Raw genomic sequence first — 24,954 nt, 5'->3', positions numbered from 1 at the left:
TTTCAACCGATTTTATTCAAAGTTGGTACAAGGACATTGACCAATGTCATACAGATGCACCTCAATTTGTTTTGTGATACGATCCAATATGGCCGCCAGGCGGCCATTTTGTTACGATTTTTTCATGTACAGAGCCATTACTCAGGCACGTTTCAACCGATTTTATTCAAAGTTGGTACAAGGTTATTGACAAATGTCATACCTGTGCACGTCAATTTGTTTTGTGATACGATCCAAAATGGCCGCTCTGTGCCCATTTTATTACGATTTTTTCATGTACAGAGCCATAACTCAGGCATATCTCAACCGATTTTATTCAAAGTTGGTACAAGGACATTGACCTATGTCATACATATGCACGTCAATCTGTTTTGTGATACGATCCAATATGGCCACCAGGTGGCAATTTTATTATAATTTTTTCATGTACAGAGCCATTTCTCAGGCATATCCGCATGTTTCAACCGATTTTATTATCACAACTGGAAGTTGTGATATAGAGGTGGTTTCAACCGGTGTTTGATGTCGTCCATTTCCGTAAACGACAAAAAGTCAAAAACTGCTGAACAGACTGCGTTGATATTTGATACCGATACATAGACTGGTTCCAAGGTTCCAATTCCGAAAAATGGAGCCAAACGGAGCGGCGGTTAGATAGTTTTGGGAAATTTGTAACCCCCCTTTTTATCTAATTGATTTTAGGGGTCTTTCATATATGTAGTTTTGGAATGTACACCAATCCTGCATTGTGGACTGTTTTATGAGTTGTGGAACAGAAATGAGGTTTTGATGAATGTTAGAAATATGCAGGATGACTGATTCGAAATATAAGAGATTTCTATGCTCTTTTGGGCATCAAAAGCATTAAAAAAAACATATTTCATAGTTTAGATTCTCACTTTTGAGATGACCCTAGGCATTTGTTAAGTAAACATCCTTGAGTCAATATACAGACTTTGACATTCCAGAGATTAAGTATCCAAACCTCACATGTTACAGTCTTTCACTACAATGGTATGGCCCAAACCCATTGTTATCAATGGAGAGTGTGGACCTGTCTACAGGAAATTGGGGTGAACAGGTTAGACAATGATGTTACAAGTTGTAGGTTAGTTATCAAGGTAGCACCAGCATAGAGTCCTGAGCATCTGTCCATGTGTTCTCACAGCAAATTACAGGGAAAAAAATTATTTGAGAAGTTTCTCTCCTTTAAATAGAAGTATATTACAATTTAAACCTGTCATGGATAGATTGCTCTCAAATGATCTGAAACACAGTTATTGCCCATTAGCAACAAATCTATAGCAAGATTTATGTAAAGTTCATGAACTTACACAAGGTATTAGACTAAAGATGACCATGACTTTGCTACTTTTCAACATTTATTTCATTCAGATTTCCTCAGCTTAGTGTATAATTTTGTAATCTTAATTACTGTCAACTTAGCTTTACTAACTTATTCATACCTCATTATTCTTACACTACTGTTATACCTTATAACCACAAAATTTCAAGAGATGCATATATGATTGTCACTTAACAAACAATTTACAAATATGTCTTCTGCTATTTCTCCATATACATATACATGTCTCTTTTCTTATAAAAATGAGCTTAAAATCGCAATGTGAAAAATAGTCTTTCAGCTATATGTTGCTCATTGACTTCGTGGTCTGTCTAATTCACAGTGAGTGTGGTTGTTGATAAATGCCGATAATACTAGGCGGTCATTATGTCCAAGCGCCATTGGCGGTATTTTTTAACATAATGACCATAGGTCATTATCACATCTGGAAGTTGTGATATGGGTTTTAATAGCTTCAACCGTGTGGTGGCAGTGTCCATTTTCCGTAAACGACAAAAAGTCAAAAACCGCTGAACAGACTGCATTGATATTTGGTAGAGATATTCAGACTAATTCCAAGGTTCCGATTCCGAAAAATGGAGCCCAAACGGAGCAGGGGTTAGATAGTTTTGGGAAATTTCTAACCCCCCTTTAACTAATTGATTTTAGGGGTCTTTCATATATGTAGTTTTGGAATGTACACCAATCCTGCATTGTGGACTATTTAATGAGTTGTGGAACAGAAATGAGGTTTTGATGAATGTTACAAATGCAGGATGGCTGATTCAAAGTATCAGAGATTTCATGCGCTTTTGGTAATAAAATTGATAAAAAAACAACATATTTAATGTTTTAGATTTCTCACATTTGTTATGACCCTTAACATTACAGACTTACTGACATAACTAGCTGCTGGACCTGTTTACTGGCGCATTGATTTAAAGACAAAGATCTTTTTATTTTGTAATAAGGACGTGTGATTTCGTAAAACATAGTCTATTAGCCTGGAAATGTGATTTTTGCGAATATTGCTTACCCCACTGACAAACAGTGTGGTTTGAAAATGGCTGGAATTCGCTACTTCGGGACTTTGTTTTCTGTGTGCATTTACTGACAAACTCCAAACCCGCAGCACCTACCCATTCAGTATTTCATGTACAGGTGTACCCAGAGATAGAGTAGTTTCACAATGTGCCAGTTGTGATCAAGTGCCATTGGCGCTATTTTTCAAAGTTGGTACAAGGACATTGACCAATGTCATAGATATGCACATCAATTTGTTTTGTGATACGATCCAATATGGCCACTGTGCGGCCATTTTGTTACGATTTTTTCATGTCCGGAACCATAACTCAGACATGTATCAAGCGAATTCATTCAAAAGTATTTTTGTCACAGACCTAATGAAGAGGAGTCTATCCTCTCTGAGGACCTGTAATCAAAATACCCATTAACAAGTGGGGACTGTGTCATCAACGATGACTTGTTTTTTCTCGAGAGGCACTTGTCAAGTAGCTTTCAAATGTGTGATGTAGGTTCCTGATAAAGCTGGTTTGTTCAAATGATAATAAAACGTGACTAAATTTTTAGGAGTTGATATTCTGAATTTTTATGAAAGTGTTTTTTTCTTCAATAGACCATATGACTGTCAGATACCCTAAAATTTTGATTTGAAAGCACCTCGAGGTGTTTTTATCGCATGTTACATTTTCTTTGCCAAAATGTCTTGATTTCTGAACTTCTTGTCTGATAGCATTTGTATTATGTACTTCAAACATACATGTACCTCCATTCTGATCAAGCTGGAGCACATTGGCATGGATGCTGTTTTTCTTGAAAAGCACTTTTCTGATTCCCTTGAATGTTTGTACCATTTGTAAGTTCCTTGTTGTTTTCTTGAAGTTTTGTCAGAGTAATAGTAATGCCATCAACAGCACATCTTGAATTCAGTCATTCAAGTGCTCCCCAAGTCTTTCTTTGATCGTAAAGGATGCTGAACTTGAAAGCTGGATAGATTTTCCTGGTTGGAAAGTTACTTTAATCTGGGTTAAATTTGCACAGAACTCACTTCGAAAAAACTTTGCTTGCAAACAATTAAATGCTGTTAACACTGGTTCATATTTTTATGTTTGAAAAGTAGAACATCAGTTGTATGGAAATTGCATGTATGATGATTGTTATTACTAATATGAAATGTATGGTATTGGCTTCATCAATGGTTTATGTGTTTCATTTGTAGGGCAAAAGGATTATTAATGAAGAAGGTGTTGAAGAAATAAATGATTTGTTTCATGAGAACACCATGCTGCAGACAGAGAATAACAATCTACGGTCAAGGATAAAAGCATTACAAGAAACTATAGATGGTCAGACTGCTAGACTTTCAATGGTATTGGCAGACCAGGCAAGACATGCCTTATCTAATGCAGGTATGACAATCTAACAAGTTCATAGGTGGGATTTGATTCAAATGAACATGCAGAAATATGCGAATGAGTGTTGAAAATGTGAAAAGTCAAAACTCAGAAAGAACCTGACAGCAGGTTATGAAATTTTATTCATTAGTACTTCCGATAGATATCATTTAGATTTAGTATTTTCCAGACAAAATAGACAAAATATAAGGGGCAATAATGGATTGAGCTCTGTCTGTCCATTCCTCCATGACGGCAAAGCTATTATTCCAACATGCCAAGACTGATTTCATGTACAAGGACAATCTACTATGAGATAACCTCGCAGTTCAGTTCATTTGGTGACATGCAGCTATGACACATAGCTGAGGCAACCAGGCTGCCTTTTTTTTTACATTATTAAACTATTAGCGTCATTGAAGTAATAGTTAAAAGCTGCCTTGCGGCCATATTTGATTGCATCATGGCATAAATTGATATGCATTTGTATATTATGTTGCATTTTTCATGTACAAAGTTTGAATGAAATTCATGAAGACTTTTCTGTGTAATGACTCCAGACGTGAAAATTTTGTTACAAAATGGCTGCCTTGTAGATATGTTGGATCATATCGTGACACAAACTGAAACTCACATTATATTGTAGTACATTGTCTGTATACGAACTTTGGATGAGATCCGTTCTCCAATGTCCTTTTCATGGCTTTTGTCATGAAAAAACCATTACAAAGTAGTCACCTGTTGGATTGTATTTGCTACATAAATTGACATTTAATAATAATCTTGAGTTGAATATCACAAAGACCAAAGAAATGGTAGTTGATTTTTGCAGGAAGAAAACTACTGATGTGATCAAATTATAAAACAGGTTGATTTCTTCACTTTTCTTAACTCAACTATCACAACATCGTTAAGTTGGGACATGAACACAACTTCCATAGTGAAAAAAACACAACAACGGATGTTTTTCTTGAGACAACGCAAGAAATTTGGACTGAGCCAGAAAGCTTTGACACACTTTTATAGAGCAGTTATTTAGAGTGTTCTTACGTTTTCAATTACCGCTTGGTATGGTAACTTAACTCAACAAGATAAAAATAGCCTTCAAAAAGTAGTTAAGACCACTTTGAAACTCATTGTACATTAACATTGCTGATAAGACCCATCCAACTCACTGACTTTTCCAGCTTCTTCCATCTGGGAGGTGCTACAGATATTTTAAATCAAGAACAAAACCGTTTTAAAAACAGTTTTTATCCAAGGGCAGTTCAACTTTGTTGATCTAGTAATTTTTAGTGTGGTGTTTTAGTGTACCAGTTTTTGGAAGCATCACTCTGCAGTAGTTTTATTGGTTGTAATTTGTTTCTATACTATTTTTGTTGCAATTTTGTGTTTTTTATTATATTGTGTGCTGTATAGTGGGATTGTGTGAGTATGTTTGTTTAACATCACTTAGTCACAATCCTTATCGATTTGATTTGGTAATGATAAAGTAATAATAATAAATAATAATAGCAATGTATGTCATAATACATTGTCCTTGTACCAAGTTGGAATAAAATTAGTTCAGGCATGCCTGCATTATGTCTCTGCACAAAAAATGAAACAAGATGGCTGCCTGGAATTCATTTTGATTTAATAGATACAAATAGTGATGGTTGTGTTAAAATGTTACATGTCGAAGTACATGTCTGAACCACATTCAGTCAAAGGATGTACAAGGACATAGTACAATGGCATACATGTGTATGTCAATTTGTGTCATGAAATGATCCAGTACGGTGGCCAGACGGCAATTTTGTTTCCATGTTTTTCACTTACATAGTTATTGTTGTTCACCCCTTCTGTTGTTTTACCAGAAAAGATTGTGAAACAATATGGTCACATCGTTTGGATCTCCTATATTGCTTGCCAGCAAAATTTGAGGAACAACTGTTTTCATTTGCCTTAACATACATACACTCAGGTTGTAATACTCATCAGACATCACTTCAACACAAATACAGACTCCATGGAGTTACTTTGCTGAGTAGATCTGTCTGTTTAATTTTCTCTACAGGGGAAGGTGACAACTCTGAAATAGGATCAATGATTGAAGAGTACATTAAAGAAATTGAAGAATTGAGGTTTGTAACTCATAATGAAATGACGTTTTAGGACTGTTGGTGGGAAGTATATTTTTGAAAGTCTTGCAACAGTTATACCGCAAAAGTACTCAATTTGTAAATCATGTCATGTTCACTTTGCCACGTACTATTTGGATGCAGTATTAGTTTTGCTGTAACTGTTGATAGATGACAACACATGCCCACATATGGAATTCTCCACGAAAGCTACATGCATACAAACAGTGCTTAATTTTGTCTGGAGGTAAAATGGCATTTGATTTGTAATGATGTATCAACAACCCTCACATAGATTTATCTGGAATTAACCCATGCTCTGGATGTCAGAGTGTTTTGAATGCATGGTTATTGAACCACCTTTTTCAGAGGTGGGGATGTAACCAGGTGTTTTTGAATGCTGTTAACTTCTTAGATAGGTGAGGAGGTGTCTGTAAGTTGTGAATTTAGACACTGATAAATTACTGATTTAAACCGGTAACTCTCGGTAGGGCCCTACCGAGAAAAATCGATAAAAATGGGCGGAGCAAAACATAACTAATATGGTTTCTTGTGAACAAAAAGTCGCAAATTAAAACAGCTGGTTGAACACCTCCAAAAATAGAACGTGCACGCCACATAATGTAAACATTGACTGCACGGTGACTTTACGTATGTATATTTCACCCAATTTTACGGTTTACTTTCCATACGATACATCCACTCATTTCCCCAATAGGTTTGTCTTGAACATAGACTTTTTCGAAGTCTTACTGGAGCAGAGGTTCGGCGCGGCGTCGCCTCGGATTTGTACAAACCGTGATGACGTTGCCAGGCGATCGATCGACACTCCTTAGTTCTCATGCGTCATGGTATACGTTTCTCGTCCGAAAACGAAGCGTTTGTCATTGTATTCAGCGCGTTTTTGAATGATTCAACATAATGCATATCATGACAGTGGCAATAGCTATCCGCATCTTTGTATACGGGTAAACGATGCAGAAATCGTAGAAAATGTAGTTTTTCTGCCACGGGATCTATTATCGGGGTTTTCCTCGGCTCAGTCATAGTATATATAGTGTACATCACTCTTGCAGGGAGTCTTGATTGAAGATAATGAAGCACCGTTTTGTCCAAACGCCGTCCTAGAAATGCCGCATTTCAGGAAAGAACGGGAAAAAATCAAAACAGTTCTGAAAGAACAGCAAATTCGCCTACTAGATGTCCAAATTTATCGAGTGTGGTTATTTCAATGGACGATGGACATTTACCACAATGCTCAACGGCCAAGTCGTCTACCAAATTTTGTAGAGCTTTTGTCTTACAAACAATCCTTTCCTCATTCAGCAGAGGCAGGGCTGCCGGCTGTGTCTCCATTATAAAACGTAGTTTTCCACAGTTCTTGGATGGTAGTTGTAGTTTCCTTTTCAAAAATTTCGTTGTCTCATGAACTCGGCGCTGTCGGATGGGAGGGTACCGACGACTATTCCCCCGGCTTCGATTACAAGTTTTATGGTGACCGAAATGAAATATGGTGTCGATTTGTTGTCTTATGATTATTTCAAAAAGCTTCTGAAAAATACTTATTTTAGAAATCAAACCTGTTAATATTTATCAAAAATAAAATCAGAATAAAGTGATTTCATGAATTCTCGGAGCATTCGTTTCAATGTTCATCCCTCCTTATAAAATGGTGAGTTCTAGTATTTCGCTACTTTGAACGATCCCGCCAAAATCGAGTGCACTGCACTTCTACACTCTCCACGCAGTCGCGATACTAGTTCATTACAAACGCGTGGTAGTCAGAGTCAGACTGCTAATCACACTATGTCAGCTGGCTTTATGAAGATAGCGGTCACTGATGAGCACTAGAGGTAGCCTCGGGAATTTTCTTTGCCAGGAATGAATTGGAGCTAGCTGTGATGGGGATCGAGCGCGGACATTTGAGTGCAACTTATGGGACTGATTAGTACGGTGACCTCAGCTGCCGCCGGCGACGTTTGTCAACTCGACGTCTGATCACTGAGATCAGCATAAGTGACCCAGCAGTGACGACCGAATATGCCGAAGGCGATTGCAGGCGTCAAAAAAATCCCGGTTTTGTCAGCACATTGGAGGCTACTTGTTTTTTGAATTTTGACTTTGTTCGCTTTGTGTTACATAGGCATGCACGGCTTTAGATCGGGAAAGAAAATGTATATCACTTTTGGAAACAGCTAAGCGATAGTTACGCATATCGCATTGCGATGATTGCGCTTTCAACAGTACGTTGACTCGAGGGTAAAACTTGAAATTTGAAAAGAAGACAGAAGATATACAGACAGTGTAGACAAAGTGAAAGATCATGCCAGAATTTGTGCTGGTACTTGTCCGTGGTCTCAACCCGAACATACCAGACGTACTTTATGCCGGGCATGAATGACAGTATAGGCCTTCCTGTCTGTAAAATGTACGGCTCAGGTAGGCCAACATAAATGAAAACGGTCCTTTTCAGGACCAACAAATTTTCCAAAAAGAGAACTACCGAATCAAATGTGTTTGCATGTATTTTTATACACAGTGTGTGTGCGTTTGTATCTTTCGGTACGCTCCGAGTATTTGGTGTTTTTCCCCGCCTTGAACAATCAACGCTACGTACGGAAAAAGTAAACAACGTATCGCTAATGACTCATTTGCAATTTGCATATCATGTCAATCACGCAGATTCAAACTGAACATCGAACGTTATACCGGCGATATTACCGGCAAATATTTTATCCTTTTTCTGGTTCCAGACGTCATTTCAAATTTAATTTCGTCAGAAACCAAGTATATTGTGCTCAAAATACTTATACACATATCCCTCAATTTCCAAGAAAAAAATTAATCGGTAGATTTCTAAATTAACGTTTTTTATGGACGGCGTCCAGAGCATACCGAGTACGTTTGAATATCCCACCATTATGACCACTCTCGTAGGTTCTCGCGCTTTTATACGGGAGTTGGGGCTTTAAAGCATGTCAGATTACATATGCAAGCATTCTAATTGGCCATCAGCATATTCATGACAACATTGAGAGTTAAATGTTGAGGCATTGGTATTATTTTTTTGCTGCTATTTGGAATGGTCCCTTCTTAATGCCCTGACCCAGACTTTAACACAAGCACAGTCAACATTCAGATAGAAATGAGTTGTATAATTGATTGTATAATTTTTACATGAATATATACGATGCAGTTAAATTTTTGATCATACTTTTTGTGAACTTTCACATTTTGCATGCAAACTCAACAGCAGTGTACTTATTTTATTTACTCCATTAATTTTGAATTCATTTATAAATCACCATTCAACATGCATGCGCCAATATGATAACATCCCTGGAAAAAGTATATACATTGAAGTCACCACAAAAATAATGTAAAATAAAACAAAACAAAAACACTGTACACTACAGAAACAAAAAAATTGACTGACATTTTGTAAATTATCAGCAAATGGTTAAGATAGTTTTATTTGATGCGGAAGGCTATTCTTCCGTGAAAAAATTTCCATGCCCAACTGTTTTCAAAACTGATTTCATACATTATGTTCCAAGTAAAATTGTGAGTTTCTAACATCAATCCTACTTTTCATGTGATGGAAAGAAGATAATCTACTTACTATCTATTGGCATTAGGCATATTTTTGAAACTATGATAGTTAATAATTTTTTTTCCAGAGCCAAGGTGATTCAAGTGGAATTTGAAAATGCAAGATTGAGAAGTGTTGGTGGAAGCAGTAGAGCTGAAAGCAGATTATCTCACAGTCCAAGCCATGTACCATTTTCAAGTACTGCTGATTTTACCAGCAAGTAAGTCCATCATATATCCAATAAACTACCGCTGATTTTACAAGCAAGTAAGTCCATCATATATTCAGTAAAGTGCTGACTTTACCAGCAAGTAAGTCCATCATATATTCATTAAAGTACTGCTGATTTTACCAGCAAGTAAGTCCATCATATATTCAGTAAAGTACTGCTGATTTTACCAGCAAGTAAGTCCATCATATATTCAGTAAAGTGCTGACTTTACCAGCAAGTAAGTCCATCATATATTCAGTAAAGTACTGCTGATTTTACCAGCAAGCAAGTCCATCATATATTCAGTAAAGTACTGCTGATTTTACCAGCAAGCAAGTCCATCATATATTCAGTAAAAGTGCTGATTTTACCAGCAAGTAAGTCCATCATATATTCAGTAAAGTACTGCTGATTTTACCAGCAAGTAAGTCCATCATATATTCAGTAAAGTACTGCTGATTTTACCAGCAAGTAAGTCCATCATATATCCAGACGTTACTACCCTAAATCAATTGTTTATGTGTCATATCATCATGATGATTATTAGTTAAGCTCCATTACAGAAGGAAAAACATTGTGTCTAATGCAACACTAGCATCACAAATGTGAATGTAATACAAAAACTGTAGATATTAAGTGAGAAGTAGTTTATCTTGCATGCATACCTTATATAACGAAAGGAGAAAATGTTATTGGTATAAATATTTACACATGTTTATTTATGATATAAGTGATATGTGACTGCTGTTTTTCTGCTCATTTGTCTGTGAACACAATTTCTCAAAAAGTGCTTTTGAGATTCAACTGAAATTTAGTGTATAGGTGTGGTTACCGAGCATGAGAAGCTTGATTGATGAGTTTGGAGGGCAAAGCTTGCATAGTCAGCCTTAATTTTAGTATTCACTGTTTTGTAACAGTTATAATTATGAATTTTGATGGAAGTTGGTGACAATATTTACCACACAAACTTAACTACCACAGTAAAATGATTCACAGGTTACTGTCAGCGAATCAAAAATGCACATCACCAACAAACTTTGACAAAAGACATGAGAACATGGAAGTAAGCAATATTGTATTACTAGGAATATTATCATCATTTTGGTTGGAATGTTTTTTCTTCAGAATTCACCTACCGCAGGGCTGTCAATATAGCCGGTCCACCACGCGGCCAAATCGCCGTCTGACACAGGTCTTGCCGCCGCCTGTTTTCCCTGCAATACACGTTATGGATTCTTTCCTGTCCCAATTCTACCGTGGATGCGCTGTGCTACAGAGGCGCAGCCCCTAAGGCTCGTTGGTAGCCGATTTCTGATTGGTTTCAATCGGTACTGTCAAAAAGCTTTACGTGTTCTGATTGGTTTTCGGACGTACACGATCGATATGGCTACGAAAGTCGACAGCCACGTTGGATTGATGGGTCCAAACAAGACCCTGAGGGGCTTACACTAGCTCTGCATATAAAAGTAATGTCAATATTTGTAAATCATTTTATTTTCCTGAGGAATTTCAGTGATCGGGGGTTCAATCCATCAATGGTATAGCATGCAATGTAGATTTCACGCCGCGTCTGAGCAAAGTGCCATAGCATTACGTGTATTTAGCGACTGGAATTTTTGATTTGTTTTCCCGTTTGCAGATCGTGAACACTCTTTACAATCAGTAAGAATCGTTTACTCAGCGCAAAAAAAACTTTGTGGGGATTGACATAATTTTTAGTGAGTTTTGACTACCACTGAATTTGTTTGCACCAAGCCGCCGTTCTATGAAATGTATTCATACGGTAGTACATGCTGTGTACTGTGGTTGTTTCGAAGGCCCGAGTATTGAAGTTTGATAAATATTTTCCGACATCCGAAATCTTTCCTCAAAAGCAAATATCGGTATTCCGATCCTTCAAAATCATTTACCAAGACCAACATTTTTTAATGTTTAGGGCAATCACAAAATTTAGCTAGGCTTGACTATATACTTTCGCGGTATCTTGCACGTACGTGCGGCGGTAAACCATGTTTTGAATATGAATATATCATGCATATAGTGAGCCTACCCACTTGGCGTGGGTTTCGACAAACTTTCACTACTGTGAGGGATATCAGAATAGATACTATGATAGTCACCAGGAGAAAAGATTTGATCGTTAACTTTCACGCGCAAGGATTTACTACGTGAATAAATCAACATATTCTCAATCTTGTCGATTGAGAGGCCGACGGACAACGAAGCCACGCAATTTCATTAGCGGATGTAAACTTGAGTATGTAATTGTTTGTATGACGTAGCGTCTACTCAAATTGTCTCTGGTAATGGTCTCGTATTTACCCCATTACATTTGTAAATTTTCACACTGGAAATTCATAGCCGGTAACTCTGAGGAGAGGTCTTGAAACAGACAAAATAAAATTACAGCAGTATCAACCAGACGTAGATCGGAATTTTTTGTCGTGACGTTATGACATCAGTTTTGCAGTGGGGACAAGATTTTTTTAAATTCTAATACGATTAGCTGTTTTTGAATGGGAATGTATTACAATTATTGAATTACTTTCTGCAGATGTTGTTTCTTAAGAAATAGTTTCTGCAGGTGTAGTTTCTAAAGCTACATCTGAAGAAATAGTTTTTGCAGATGTAGTTTCTGAAGCTACTGTTTCATCAGCCTGAGAATCACACAATATTGAGGTATTGTCAGCTGGTACTGCCATACAAGCCTGGAGATGAGTAATCCAGTGATTCTGATTATGGTTCAGATTATGATCTTTATTAAGCAGGTTGTAATTCAACAGAATTTGTATGCAAATAATAACCTGGTGTATCAATAAACATATAAACTCTGTAATACTTCTGTTTGTCTTTCATAATTTATTTCACAAGATTCAATTTCATGTTACTTTTGATACTTCAGTTATAATAAACTTGACAGTAAATTGCCCTCAAAAGTGCCACCACAGGCCACCAATTGAAGATGAATAATTAGAAAAGCTTCAGCTTCAGGAGGGGGGACACCCCCTCCTGGCCTCCCCCGCGTGCGCTTGCGCGCACGCCTTGCTCCGCTTCGCTCCACACAAGGCTGTACCCTCCTGTTCTTTCACTTGTACCCTTCTATTCTGAAAAACATTGACAGCCCTGCCTACCTATGTCTTTCAAGATGTGCAAGTTCCCGTGGATATTGTAACATTTATTCCAAGTTGTTAGAAAGCTGCAAATATAGTTAGTTTCAGTATGACCTAAAAGATATTCAAAACATGCTTCTTGGTATTTCAGAGTTTCTCTTAGAAATGCCCATCATGAGATTTAGTGTGCTTCACATAGAAACAGTTCATGTCTACATATCTACTTATATAGATTATGATCACAATGGGAGCATAGTGTCATTGATACTTTTTATGATATTGTTGTCAATTTTTAAAAATCAGAAATCATGTAATGGCTTTAAATTTTAGATTCCATATTTCTGAGGATGCTGTCATGTCAGCTTGTTAAAATTTAAGCTCGTAAGCTTTTACGTCACATCAGTATGATTTGCTATGACTTTTTAAATATGAAATATATGGTTTTCAAGTAGACATCTGTATGCTGATAAGAGCAATTGTTTACCAGTTTTGATTTCAGTGAATCACAAGATCAGGACAGAATAGGGGCCATTTTAGATGAGGCCAAGAAAGATCTTGCCAAAATGAGACAGGTTGAAAGTGGTAGAAGGTCAAGACAAATAAGTCAAAGGTAATTTTATATCTTTATCAAATCACTTATTATTGGTAATACATGTACATCTATTAGTAAATGTTTGAGCTAACTTTGATGCTTTCAATGAGGTGGTTTCCTTATAGTCTTTGACACTGTGTTGATTCATGCAAAATATGATAAGTTTATGTCATCTGTTAAGCTTCATAGGTTGGGGGGATTTGTGGATGGGGCAGTGTCCATCTGTCCATGTGTCCATTCACACTGAGATTTCTTTCAAACTTGGTAAAAGGATAATATACTGTGGCATGCATATGCTCCTTGTTTCGAGTTTTTATTTGGGACCAAATATGACCATTGACCTTTGTCTGTTCATGCTGCTATCTCAGACATGCCTGAGCCAATTTCAATCAATTTTGGCACAAGCATAATGCGCTATGGCTTACATATGCACGTCTATTTGTTTTTGATCTGATTAAATGCGGCCATCAGGCAGCCAATTTGTTATGTTTGTCTAGCCATTCATGCAGATATCTTAGACATGCGTTGGCCAATTTCTTTCAAACTTGGCTCAAGGGAAGTTCACTATAAGGTTCAAGTGCACATTGATTTGTTTTTTGATCCGATTTCAAAAACCAAAACAATTATGTACAGAATATACATATCATGGACACTGATAACCACATTTTGATAACACAGATTGATTGATTACTTCAGTTGTTATATTGCAAATTTGTCTCACACTGTAGAAAAAAATTTTAGGTTATATCTTTTCCAATTAAAGAAACCCCTGAACTGTGTATGGATAATATATTACGCGTGATTTACAAGTCTTCAACAAACTGTTTAACCACACAGTCAGACTGTGTGTGAACTGCTGTTGCAGATACATTGTTGAATCAAATATTACCACAGAATTTTGACACATGGTCATTTAAATTTTTGTCTGTTAGTTCTGATAAAGAGAATGAACCAGAGGATTATGGTGATGATGAAGATATTTGTGATAGTGATGAGAATTCAGGTGCTGATGGTGATGATGATGATGATGATGATGATGATGATGAGAGGGGGATAGCAGCAGCAGTAGTGAAGGATCTGATTCTGAGGATAAAGGTATGTATTGAGTTGTGTAGATTAGAATGTTTTATCAATTTACAAGTACGCAATCCATCCTTCAGATTTAAGAAGTAATGTCTTAAAGATGTTATACATAACTGTAACAGGCACAAACAAGTTTCACTCGTCCAATAGCTTTTGATTCCTATATAGGTTATGGTGGGTCACCTCTAGTCTTGCAGAGACCCTGCGATTCGCGTTCTTCCCTGTTTGAACACGCGCGCGCACTTCAGAGACGCGACGCTGATCCCAGGGTCTGGACGTTCTTGCAAGCGACTGGTCGGATTTCTGCCTGATCCGGGTACTTTATAGAACTCCACACATCCGTTAATCAAAACAAAAAATGACAAGTACCATAGCCAAATAAAATTAAAAATGAAAAATAAAAACATACTGCGTATATAAGTCTACCAGCTACTAGTAAAAATTTTCTCCGCCCAGTTAGATAGGTGTTTCTTTTGACGACACTACCCTTATGAATATTCATATACTTGCAAGAACTGACAGTCACTGTGTCTGGCAGCGGGTGCTCACAGCTGCACAGCATAGCCTTCGAATGCAGGCCCACCGTGGGCGTGCACAAAACAAGGCACAGCGACAGTGGAGAGTCTAGGTCACCTCATTCAGATATTTTATATGATGATAACATATCCATATGGAAATCTTGTGGGCTAATTACAGTGAGCATTTTTTCCACAAAGACACATCTTTCAAATGTATCCCGAAAGTTGTGAAATGATGTTGAAATTTGCATAATATTATGTAATTTTGTTCTTTAGATTTTTGCAGTTTATGGCTAAAAGATCCATAAATCCAAAACAATCTTGCTGGTAGCATTGAAGTTTGCTTTTTATATACCTTGGAGTGACATCAATGGCAATATTTCGATGTAAAAATTTGGGGGCAAAGCTTCTCATTTTATGCTAAACATTTTCTGAAAGCATTTGTATATTAGCTTGATAAACTCATGTCAGTTCTGATCCTGAGAATTCTCATATGTGTTTAAAAGGTACTTAAATGATGTTTGTAATTTTTAATGACAATACCAAATTTTCCTCCTATTGTGTTAATCCAATCATGTCTGTACTGGTTTCTGTCAAAGTGACGTAATAGCTCAGTACTATTACAATGACATGTACATGTATGCCGATGTTAGTTTGTTTCATGATGTGTTTGGGGATGTCATTCCTGAACCACATGTTTGAATAACTGACTTACCACCACACAGTTTATGGTACTGTTTAATTCTTTGTCAGCCAATGACCTGTTTTGATATCATGAGATACTTAGAAAATAGATTATTTGACTATGAAGATGAACATTTGAAAATAGATGATTTGACTTTGAAGATTGACATGATGGAGGAAGAGACAGAACAATTCTGTTTGAAGATTCAAGTCAGATTCATACATTGGTGTATTACAACCTTAGATAAGGATACTTGATGTCTGTTACATTTTCAGAGGAAGCACAGCTCCAAGAAGACCTTGCAGAACTTTCCTGTGAGATAAATATCAAACAAAAACTGATTGAAGAGTTGGAAGTAAGTCAGAAGAGATTACAGACACTGAAAAGTCAATATGAAGAAAAGATGACTCTCTTACAAATGAAAATTAAAGATACTCAGTTGGAGAGAGATCGGGTTTTACAAAGTTTAGGTAAGATGTTATGATGTCTATTGGCAAATACTCCATCATTGCTCCTTAGTGACCATCTGTGTGGTTGCTTTTTAAATGATAGTGTACAGCCTTCCTTCATTTACTATGCATGAAATGCCTAGAGGGCTAAAAATAAACATTTCTCTGCTTTAAAATTTGATGATATGTGACATATTTTTACACACTGTAATGTCCACAGAAATAAAGTATAGTGGTATCTATTGTAGGCTCTTGAGAATTAACAGAGCCTTCACACTCCTGAAAACTTCTTGAATTCTTCAGTTTTTCTGGAGGGACAGAAACAATAAGATCATTTACTCCTGGAAAGTGCCCGAAAATTGCTCAACCACCAAAATAACACAATATGTATACATGTATAATATACAGATAATGATATTGACTATGCAATTACTTGTGGAAAATAGTTCCATTGACCCCAAAACTTACTGTGAGTGAACAGACCCTGTATTATGTAATTATACCATTCTGCTTTTGAATAATATATTTCTGTGAATGATCAAACAAAATTCAAGACTTCTTGTCAGTCTGAAAAAAGTATTATTTCTGTCAGACCCTCTCTAGCAAATAAACTGCAATTGTTGTAATTGCAAAAAGCAGATTCATGAAGATGGAAAAACTAATTAAAAATTTATTTACAGTATGTCTTTGTAAATGTCATTCACTTTTTAATATGGTAATTATTTCAGGTGACATTGAATCGCACTCCAATGAAAAAGCTAACAAGGTAAAAACAGAGTATGAAAAGAAAATAAAGAAAATGCAAGATGATTTGAAGAAGTTGAATGTTGCACAGAAAGAACACGCCAAACTTTTGAGAAACAAATCACAGTATGAGAGGCAGATGAAGACACTAGGTCATGAATTAGGTGAAATGAAGAGAAGTAAGGTAAGGATAGAGAATTCAGGATTATCCTTTATCATTCCTGTTTTGTAAAAAGCAGTGTCTTCATGCCTTGCCACCCTCTCCGTGTGATGAATTAGAACTTGATTTATATCTTTGAAAATCAGGCTAATTCAGTGGCAAGGTTTTTTTTCAGTGTCAAGAATTATTATCATTCATGTTATAGCCCTTTGGTACAGGATAATCTCAGAGGAAGGGATTGCAAATTGACTCTTAAAAGGTCCATAACTGTCCAAGGTCCTTTACAAAGTTGAATAGTCACATACTATAGTGAACAAACTCATGTTCTCATGAATGAAAATAATTTGTTGTGTTGACCAGCATTATTTGAAATTTCAAAGCGGGAGAGTTCTTGTAAAAAGGAGGATATTATTATTTATTATTGTTAATTTTTAATAGACTAGGACATTGAAAATGAAGAGAGAAAATTGAGCCCCTTGACTACCAAGGCCTATGTATTCCTATATACCAGGCCCCTTATGTAAATATTGATAAAATCTTGGGTGTGGTCATTGCATGAACACTGCTTAGAGTAAAAATTAAGTAAGTACCAATAAACCATATATTTTCTGAAGTCAGCATGAAATTTCCCACTTTTTCATACATAAGTTTTGTATTTCCAGGTCACGTGACTGATCACATGACACATCATGTGACCAGAGTTGGCAAAGAATATGAATATTTGAAGCATCAGGACGTGTTTTTGGATCCATAAAATGACGCAAATTTGAATACAGTTGCAATTTTCATGGCATCGTTATTACATATATGTAATAATAACTACCCTTTACTTTATTTATAGATGTACCTATTTAAGATTTTTCTCACAAAAGGCAGAGTAAATGAACCACAAACATCAACATCTGACATGATTCTGTATTTGAAAATCAACGCATTTTATATTTGTAAAGACCTACTTTATGTCTTCCTTGCAGAAACATGCGTCTAAAATGATCATGATTTATCAAAAAATAATTCACAATATTAAAAATACATTTTAGGGAACAACATATCACATGACCAAACACATGACCAGTCATGTGACCATTCATATTGATAATATGGCTAATATAAAATTTCACTGGCTTATAGTAAAAAATTGTATCTCCTCTAGTTTCATTCACGAATATTGCTGTTAATAGAACACTTTTACATATAAATCATTTGTTTTCAATAAATAAACATTTCATTTTATTAAAAAAAACAACCATAAACATCTTCGCGATCGTCTGTACTTCTGAAAACTGTAAACAATCAGCGCAACGCTTCTGTGATCAGCCTGACCTTTCAGGGTCGAGGTCATGGGTCACGACATTTGCTTCCCGATTTTGGCCATAGTCGGACGTACAGGGGCGCAATCACATTCAGGCCAGATCGGAATACATCAATCTTAGTCGCCCTGCGTCCCGACGCCGAAATTACGGGATTTTTAGCGACAAAAACGAAGCAAATACGCCTATTTAACTGTGCCGGATATTTCCGGCACTCAAGGTATATGGTAATTCAATATGGCGCCGGATATATCCGGCGCCATAGGTAGTCAAGGGGTTAAGAAAGAAAGTTGAGAGAAAATTAACCCTGACCACATCAAAATAAAGTTGATGATCCATAAAATTGTGAATGTTATCTTTACCCGCATCAATTTTTGATGATATGAGAGAGAGAGAGAGAGAGAGAGAGAGAGAGAGAGAGAGAGAGAGCGAGATATTTATAGTAATGGGGTTGGTTTTGTTGCTGTTCTATGGTGGAAAAAGGTATGGAAGTTTCTGTTGAATGAAATCATTTAAAGATATTAATAACCACTAAATTACAACTTGAAATTTTATATCACATGACAGATTCATTAGCAATAGATGCCAACTTTGTTTGTGAAGTGTTCATTTCTAGATGGAAAAAGATTATTTTCATATATTTTTATATTGATGAAAGATTTGAGCCAAACTGTATCAACCTATGAATCATATTTGATAATCAATCATTTCATCGTATTTCTTTTTATCACTTTTTCAGACAAGGTTAATGAAACAAATCCGTGAAGAACAGCAACGAAGTAGAGAAAGAGATGTCAAAAGGAACAGAGAGATGATGCAGTTAAAGAAAGAATACAGGAAAAAAGAGGTATGGAAAAATGTTGAATTGCACATGCTGTTGCTGTTGAAAAGTTCTGTATAGGTACTTTCTCATGCCATGATGCTGCAATAACTGCAATACAATGAAGCTCAATCTTTGATGCTGTAGACAATATTTCATTCTATGATACTGTGGTATACATCAAACCTGGGCTCTATTGACTATATCATTCTGTGGTGCTGAGAAGAGTATCTGGTTGTGTTGCATTGTAATGTCTCGTGTCCTACTGTCAATATCCCATAGTATCCATTCTATAGCGCATCTATGTTGTGCTACTTGTTGAAGCAACTTGAAGTACTGGTAATACTATCTACCAATTATTTTAATCAACTGTCACTTTGACACATGTAGGGCAATGGAAACTGATAGGGTAATATAGGGAATGTCTGACTGTCTAGAATATGGAAGATATTTTTTTTTCTAATTTATGGTGATGTTACTATACATACATGAACTGTTAGCATAGTGTGAAAAATGGTCAAAAAGTACAAACTCATAAACTACTGGACCTCAGACGTTAGAATTTATTAGACATATTTATATTTTGATGCAAATTTAAGTATGTACAAAGCAAGTTGATAAGATTTCCATTATTCAAATGAGCAAAATATGTCCTTTAAAAATGTCAAAAATTCTTAACCTCAGAAGTGTGATGTCTTTGACCAGGTTTGGGAGGGGATAGAGATGTCTGTAGTGGCTTTTAGGTACATAAATATTGCAATCAAAGTTGGTGAAATGACTGATATACAAGTGAGCAAAAACATACAGGAAAAATAGTAAAAAACTGCAAACTTATGAACTGTAGGCCCTAGGAATTTGAACTTTTGTAGAAATAGTCCTGTTCTGATACAAGTTACTTTTGCAAGCTTGTGATGAAAAGTGTGAACATAAAAAACATGTAAAATGTATCATTGCTGTGCAATTTTATATACCGGTACTTTGTACTCATTGCATGGCCATAGAATGTAAATTTGTAATATGCAAAACCCATGGAAAGTACATGTAATTGATACAAAGTTCATAGAATTCATGTTATTCTCTTTCACCGTGTAGAGTCAAATCAAGACACTAGAGGCTGAAAAACGACAGAAAGAGATTGTTCTTAAAAGAAAACAAGAAGAGGTAAGGCCACTTACTCATTACCAAGCATCAAGTTTCATTGGAACTTTCTTGAAGGTGTCTGTATTTATCATATTTGGAGACTTTCATTTATACATTTTATCTGGTTACACCATAACAGGTACGAACTGGTGTGTGCAATGGACAATGCTTTGCTCACTTGTTTTATATTCAACTGTCAGCACCAACTACAATTTTCATCAACAAAATTTTGACTAATAGATCACTCAAGGATGCTTCTTTAACCCTTTTCCTGCCAAGTCGGTGAAAATCCGCTTGAAATTCGGTGTAGCTAGAATCTGAGCAGCCACGGCCGTTATCCTGCCAAGGCGGTGGAAATCAGGCTACTTTTTGGTACCCCCTTTCCTGCCTAGTCGACGGAACTACGTGTAGCAAACCCTTGCTCACGCTAGGGGTCGTTCGAGGACAGGTTTGGGCGAGGAACGGCGTTTGCTCTCGAAATGGGTTCACAGGGAGTCCAACGACAGGAAAAGGTGCAGAAGCTACCCAGCCAGTCCCCCACCCCGTTGGGGGACTGGTTTTTTTTGGGGGGACGAGTAGTGTACTTGGCAGGTTAGCACGGTGACGTATCCTAGCGGAGTTTGGGCTAACTTGGCTCTGAGGCACTACATAGATTGCGGCCGAAATTGACCGTCTCGGCAACGCTAATCTGTAAGGCAACCGCCTAAGACCGCCACAGCTGGCGGTGCAATTTTTGCCAATGGTGCGAGACGAAAATCACGGACTTAGTCCTGATTGACGGGAAGTGCAGACGGATTTGACGGACTCGGCTTGATTAGTCCCTGACATGGAACTGATCCGAACGGACTTGAGCGACATTTGTGAAGGGTAACCACCGCTTTTAACCGACTTGTTACCTTCTCGAAAAGACTACCCACTCAGATGTCGGACGTTGTCGGCTGCACTTGGCTCTAGACGTTCAAGCCGTGCAACGAAACACACCGCCTCAGCCTTGCCATTCAGGAACATGGCCTCAAAATTTGATACCATTGTTCACCGACTTGGCGGCTGCGGTTAGGTGCGTGAACCGTTGTTCACCGACTTGTTACGCCTATGTTGTCCCTGTGAAGTTCGGCTAACGGCCGAGTCTAACGGGAGTTGGCAGACCTGTGTTTGGTTTATACCGTAGTATGACCGACTCAGGTAGAGGTACCTGTCGGTATATTCCGAGTTTTACGCACTCGGGCGTCAATGACGGGTCGTCATCACCGCTGATGACGTAGACGTGCTGGCCACGTTATTTGAAGGAGCCATGTTTGCCCAACGGACGAGGCCGAGACAGCTGTTGACAATTTTGGCATCCTTCATCTTTGACCGCCTTAGTTGGGTAAGCCGCTCGGCAGGCGACGGTTATGACCTAAACAAGCCGCTGAAGCACTGTTTGTTGCCGTACAAGAAGAGACGGCCAGTCCATTACTGCTTAATGGGCGATCTGTCGGGTTGGCTTGTCACCGACTTGGATGACAATACGCCCTGCGCAGGCGTACTTAGAAGGGACATGAGGTTAAAGATACGGGTTTCCCACCCGTACTAAACATGGGCTTGGGCCAACGTCCTTTGGTGGCAGGTGCGCATGCCACGTACCCAGCTGGACGGAATGTCAAGTTGAGATGCTAATGACATTGCCTATGTTATGCTAAGTGCTCGAGGGATTTGCATTGCAAATGAGTATTATTAGCATATCAAATGGTGCGGACAGGCAATTTACATGACGAGTAGGAATGTCAGCGCCGGTTGGTGGACTGATTGCCGTAGGTCCATTATAATAACAGGTGGCTGCATATATAAACACCCCTGCGTCCAATCATGTCCAGGGCTTTGTTTCCCTGTGGCTTTAAAAGGGTGGGACCTGCTAGTCTGTCGACACTGTTCCAGACATGAGCTTGACGGACCGCAAAAGTTTTCTGAAGGCGAGCAGACGACTGAAGCTCAAAGATGCAGAGTCTCCGGGCGGTAGTGGTAGCGATCGTTGTGATGTCCCTAGTAAACGTTCTAAGAAGTCGGGCAAGAAACGCTCCCGTAAGGCGAAGCTATCTCCGGCTGAAAAACCCAGTGGTAAGCGTAAACGTAAGACTGATCGTTCTGCGATGAGGATGATGATGGGTCACCGGTTGCCAGTGGTTCTCACCCGGCTGCTCCGGGAGAGACTACTTCACCTGCAGAGACTACATCTGCTCTTGTGGGAGATACTTCACCTGCACAGACTACGTCTGCTGCTGCTAGTGAGACAGTTAGTAACGAGATGGCTGATGCCATTGGTTCTCCCCCGGCTGCTCCGGGAGAGACACCCCTGTTGCGTGCACCATGAGCCCTCATCCTGCGTCAGGAGAGGTTCCTGTGCCCAGTGCGAAAGAGCTTGAGTCCTCGTCATCAGCAGAGGCTGCCCAGCCCGCTCCTGCCATAGTTTCGTGTGCTGCGATGTCCCCGCCGAAAAGATAGTGCGGAGGGTTCGTTATCAGGATAGCCCACCTGATTTTGAGCCAGATATGATCCTTGATGCCGCTACGGGCGAGTTCAGGCCCAGACGCCCAGACAACGGTGATATCACCGCTGAGTCTGACTCGGAGGTTGACGAGGATGCGGCAGAGGACGATGACTTTTATGACAGGCAGTATGTAGGTGAGGCAAGCTCTGACGACGATGATGACGTTGCTGCTGTGTTGGCGGAGGACGACACCCCTCCTGTCTGGCGTATGTCGGAAACTACCGATGCTAATATATTTGAGGAGACCGATTTTGACCATGAGAGAGGACCGACCTTCACCTTGCCCAGCCACTCCCGTGAGATCGATTACTTTTTTAAGTTTATTCCAGCTACACTGATCAGATTGGCAAAGGACGAGACTAATAAATACGCCAAATTCCACCAGCGATATATCGCTAGAAAGATCGATAAATACTGGCGTAACGCTGACTACCGAGAGGTGCAGGCGTTCATTGGCGTCTTAGTCTGTATGGGTATCGACCGTAAATCATCAGTGGAGGATTATTGGTCTAGCGATCCATTTCTGAGAAACCAGGGTATTTCTACTGTGATTACCCGCAGTCGCTTTCAGCAGCTTATGCGATATTTCATCTGGCAGACCAGAGAACGATCCACGTCGTGATCCTGATGAGGCACGCCGCCGACGTCGGTGTCAGGAGGATCCCCTTTATAAAATCAATCCATGGATGGAGCCCATAGTTGACAGGTGCGTAAATAATTATAAGATGGGTAGAGAGATCTCCATCGACGAGGGCATGGTGCGATTTAAGGGCCGTTCTAAATTTAAGCAGAGATTACCGCATAAGCCTGACCGAGACGGTTTTAAGATATGGCAGCTGTGCGACTCCAGCACTGCATACATCGCTAACTTTGCACCGTACCTAGGTGTGAAATTTCGGATCGGACTGATGGGAGACGGCAGGAGCGAGGTGTGGTGAAAGAATTACGATGGAGCTGGTCCAGCCATTTTGTGGATATAATCACAGCCTATTTTGTGATAGCCTGTTTAGCACAGTCGTTACTGCTAGAGAGCTGATGGAGACCGGGATCTACATGGTCGGGAGTTTTAACCGCCGTAATCGTCGCACCATGCCCCCTCAATTAATTCCGCCGGGTAAGAGGAAGCGCCTTCCTCTGTCTGTTGGGGATATGAAAGCCACGACCAGAACGGACTCTCGTCTTAACATCACTGCTTATCAGGATAGTAACGCTCAGGTGCTGATCTTGAATACGGTCTATCCACCCTTGGAGTGCGTGCCAGTGGGGGAGGGAGACGAGCAGCGACAAGTGCCTCTGTCGCTGTATAATTATCGCCGGTACATGGGAGGTGTCGACCGAGCCAACCAGAAGCGCAAGTACTTTCACACTGGGCGCAAGAATCACAGATGGTGGACATATCTGGCATGTTACCTGATTGATGTTGCCCTGGTAAATGCATATATATGCTTCAAGCATGTACACCCTGATAGTAAGCTGACCCATAAGATGTTTCATCTGCATGTCGGGAAACAACTCATTGGCGTTATTGTGGGCGATCGCAGCCCAGTGTGAGAGAGGTCGAGGCCACCGTTTCTCTTGCCTCGTACATAAATCCACAAAATCAGCCGATGCACGTTGTCAGCCGTTTGGAGGGGCGGCAGAAATGCTTTAAAGTATGCAGCAGAGAGGGTAAGACCACTGCGAGCGGACGACTGTCTGAGACGTCCAAAGGATGTAGTCTGTGCGGGGTTCATCTTCACGAGGGCGAGTGTTTTGCAGCTTTTCATCATCGCATGATGCTACGAGGTAAGAGGAGCGTTGGCGTGCAGACCTCTACTCACACAGCCCGACGACACCCATCAGCAAGAGAACCCGACGTAAATAACGGACAGGGGATAGCTTCGCCTCACAGTGGCTTGACTGTATTCTTAACACGGACGATTATCACATTTTGAGCACGGTTGTGCCGTTTGTTTGTGCTTTACGATCCCGCTGATTGTAATTTGAAACACGGATTATTTTGTACAATCCCCCGATTGTAATCTTTGTAACACGGACCATGCACTCGGACGTCGAGACAGACTCTGAGATTTATTATTCGGCATAATGTAAATTATTCCCGAATAAAATACTATCTATGGATCGCATATTTTCG

The 24,954-nt window shown here is 38.8% G+C and overlaps 1 protein-coding gene across 1 annotated transcript in view; it reads left to right on the top strand.

The window, feature by feature from the left end:
* LOC139114796 (kinesin-like protein KIF21A) overlaps positions 1–24,954 on the top strand; it is a 79,719-nt gene that overhangs the window by 15,099 nt on the left and 39,666 nt on the right. Inside the window, 10 exon segments of the mRNA XM_070676727.1 lie at positions 3,585–3,774; positions 5,819–5,885; positions 9,563–9,694; positions 13,283–13,405; positions 14,320–14,435; positions 14,438–14,482; positions 15,949–16,143; positions 16,851–17,050; positions 19,076–19,183; positions 20,249–20,317. Coding sequence (XP_070532828.1) covers positions 3,585–3,774; positions 5,819–5,885; positions 9,563–9,694; positions 13,283–13,405; positions 14,320–14,435; positions 14,438–14,482; positions 15,949–16,143; positions 16,851–17,050; positions 19,076–19,183; positions 20,249–20,317 — 1,245 coding nt within the window.

This window comes from Ptychodera flava, chromosome 16, assembly GCF_041260155.1.
Source record: "Ptychodera flava strain L36383 chromosome 16, AS_Pfla_20210202, whole genome shotgun sequence".
NCBI lineage: Eukaryota > Metazoa > Hemichordata > Enteropneusta > Ptychoderidae > Ptychodera > Ptychodera flava.
This window is presented reverse-complemented; position numbering and strand designations above follow the sequence as displayed.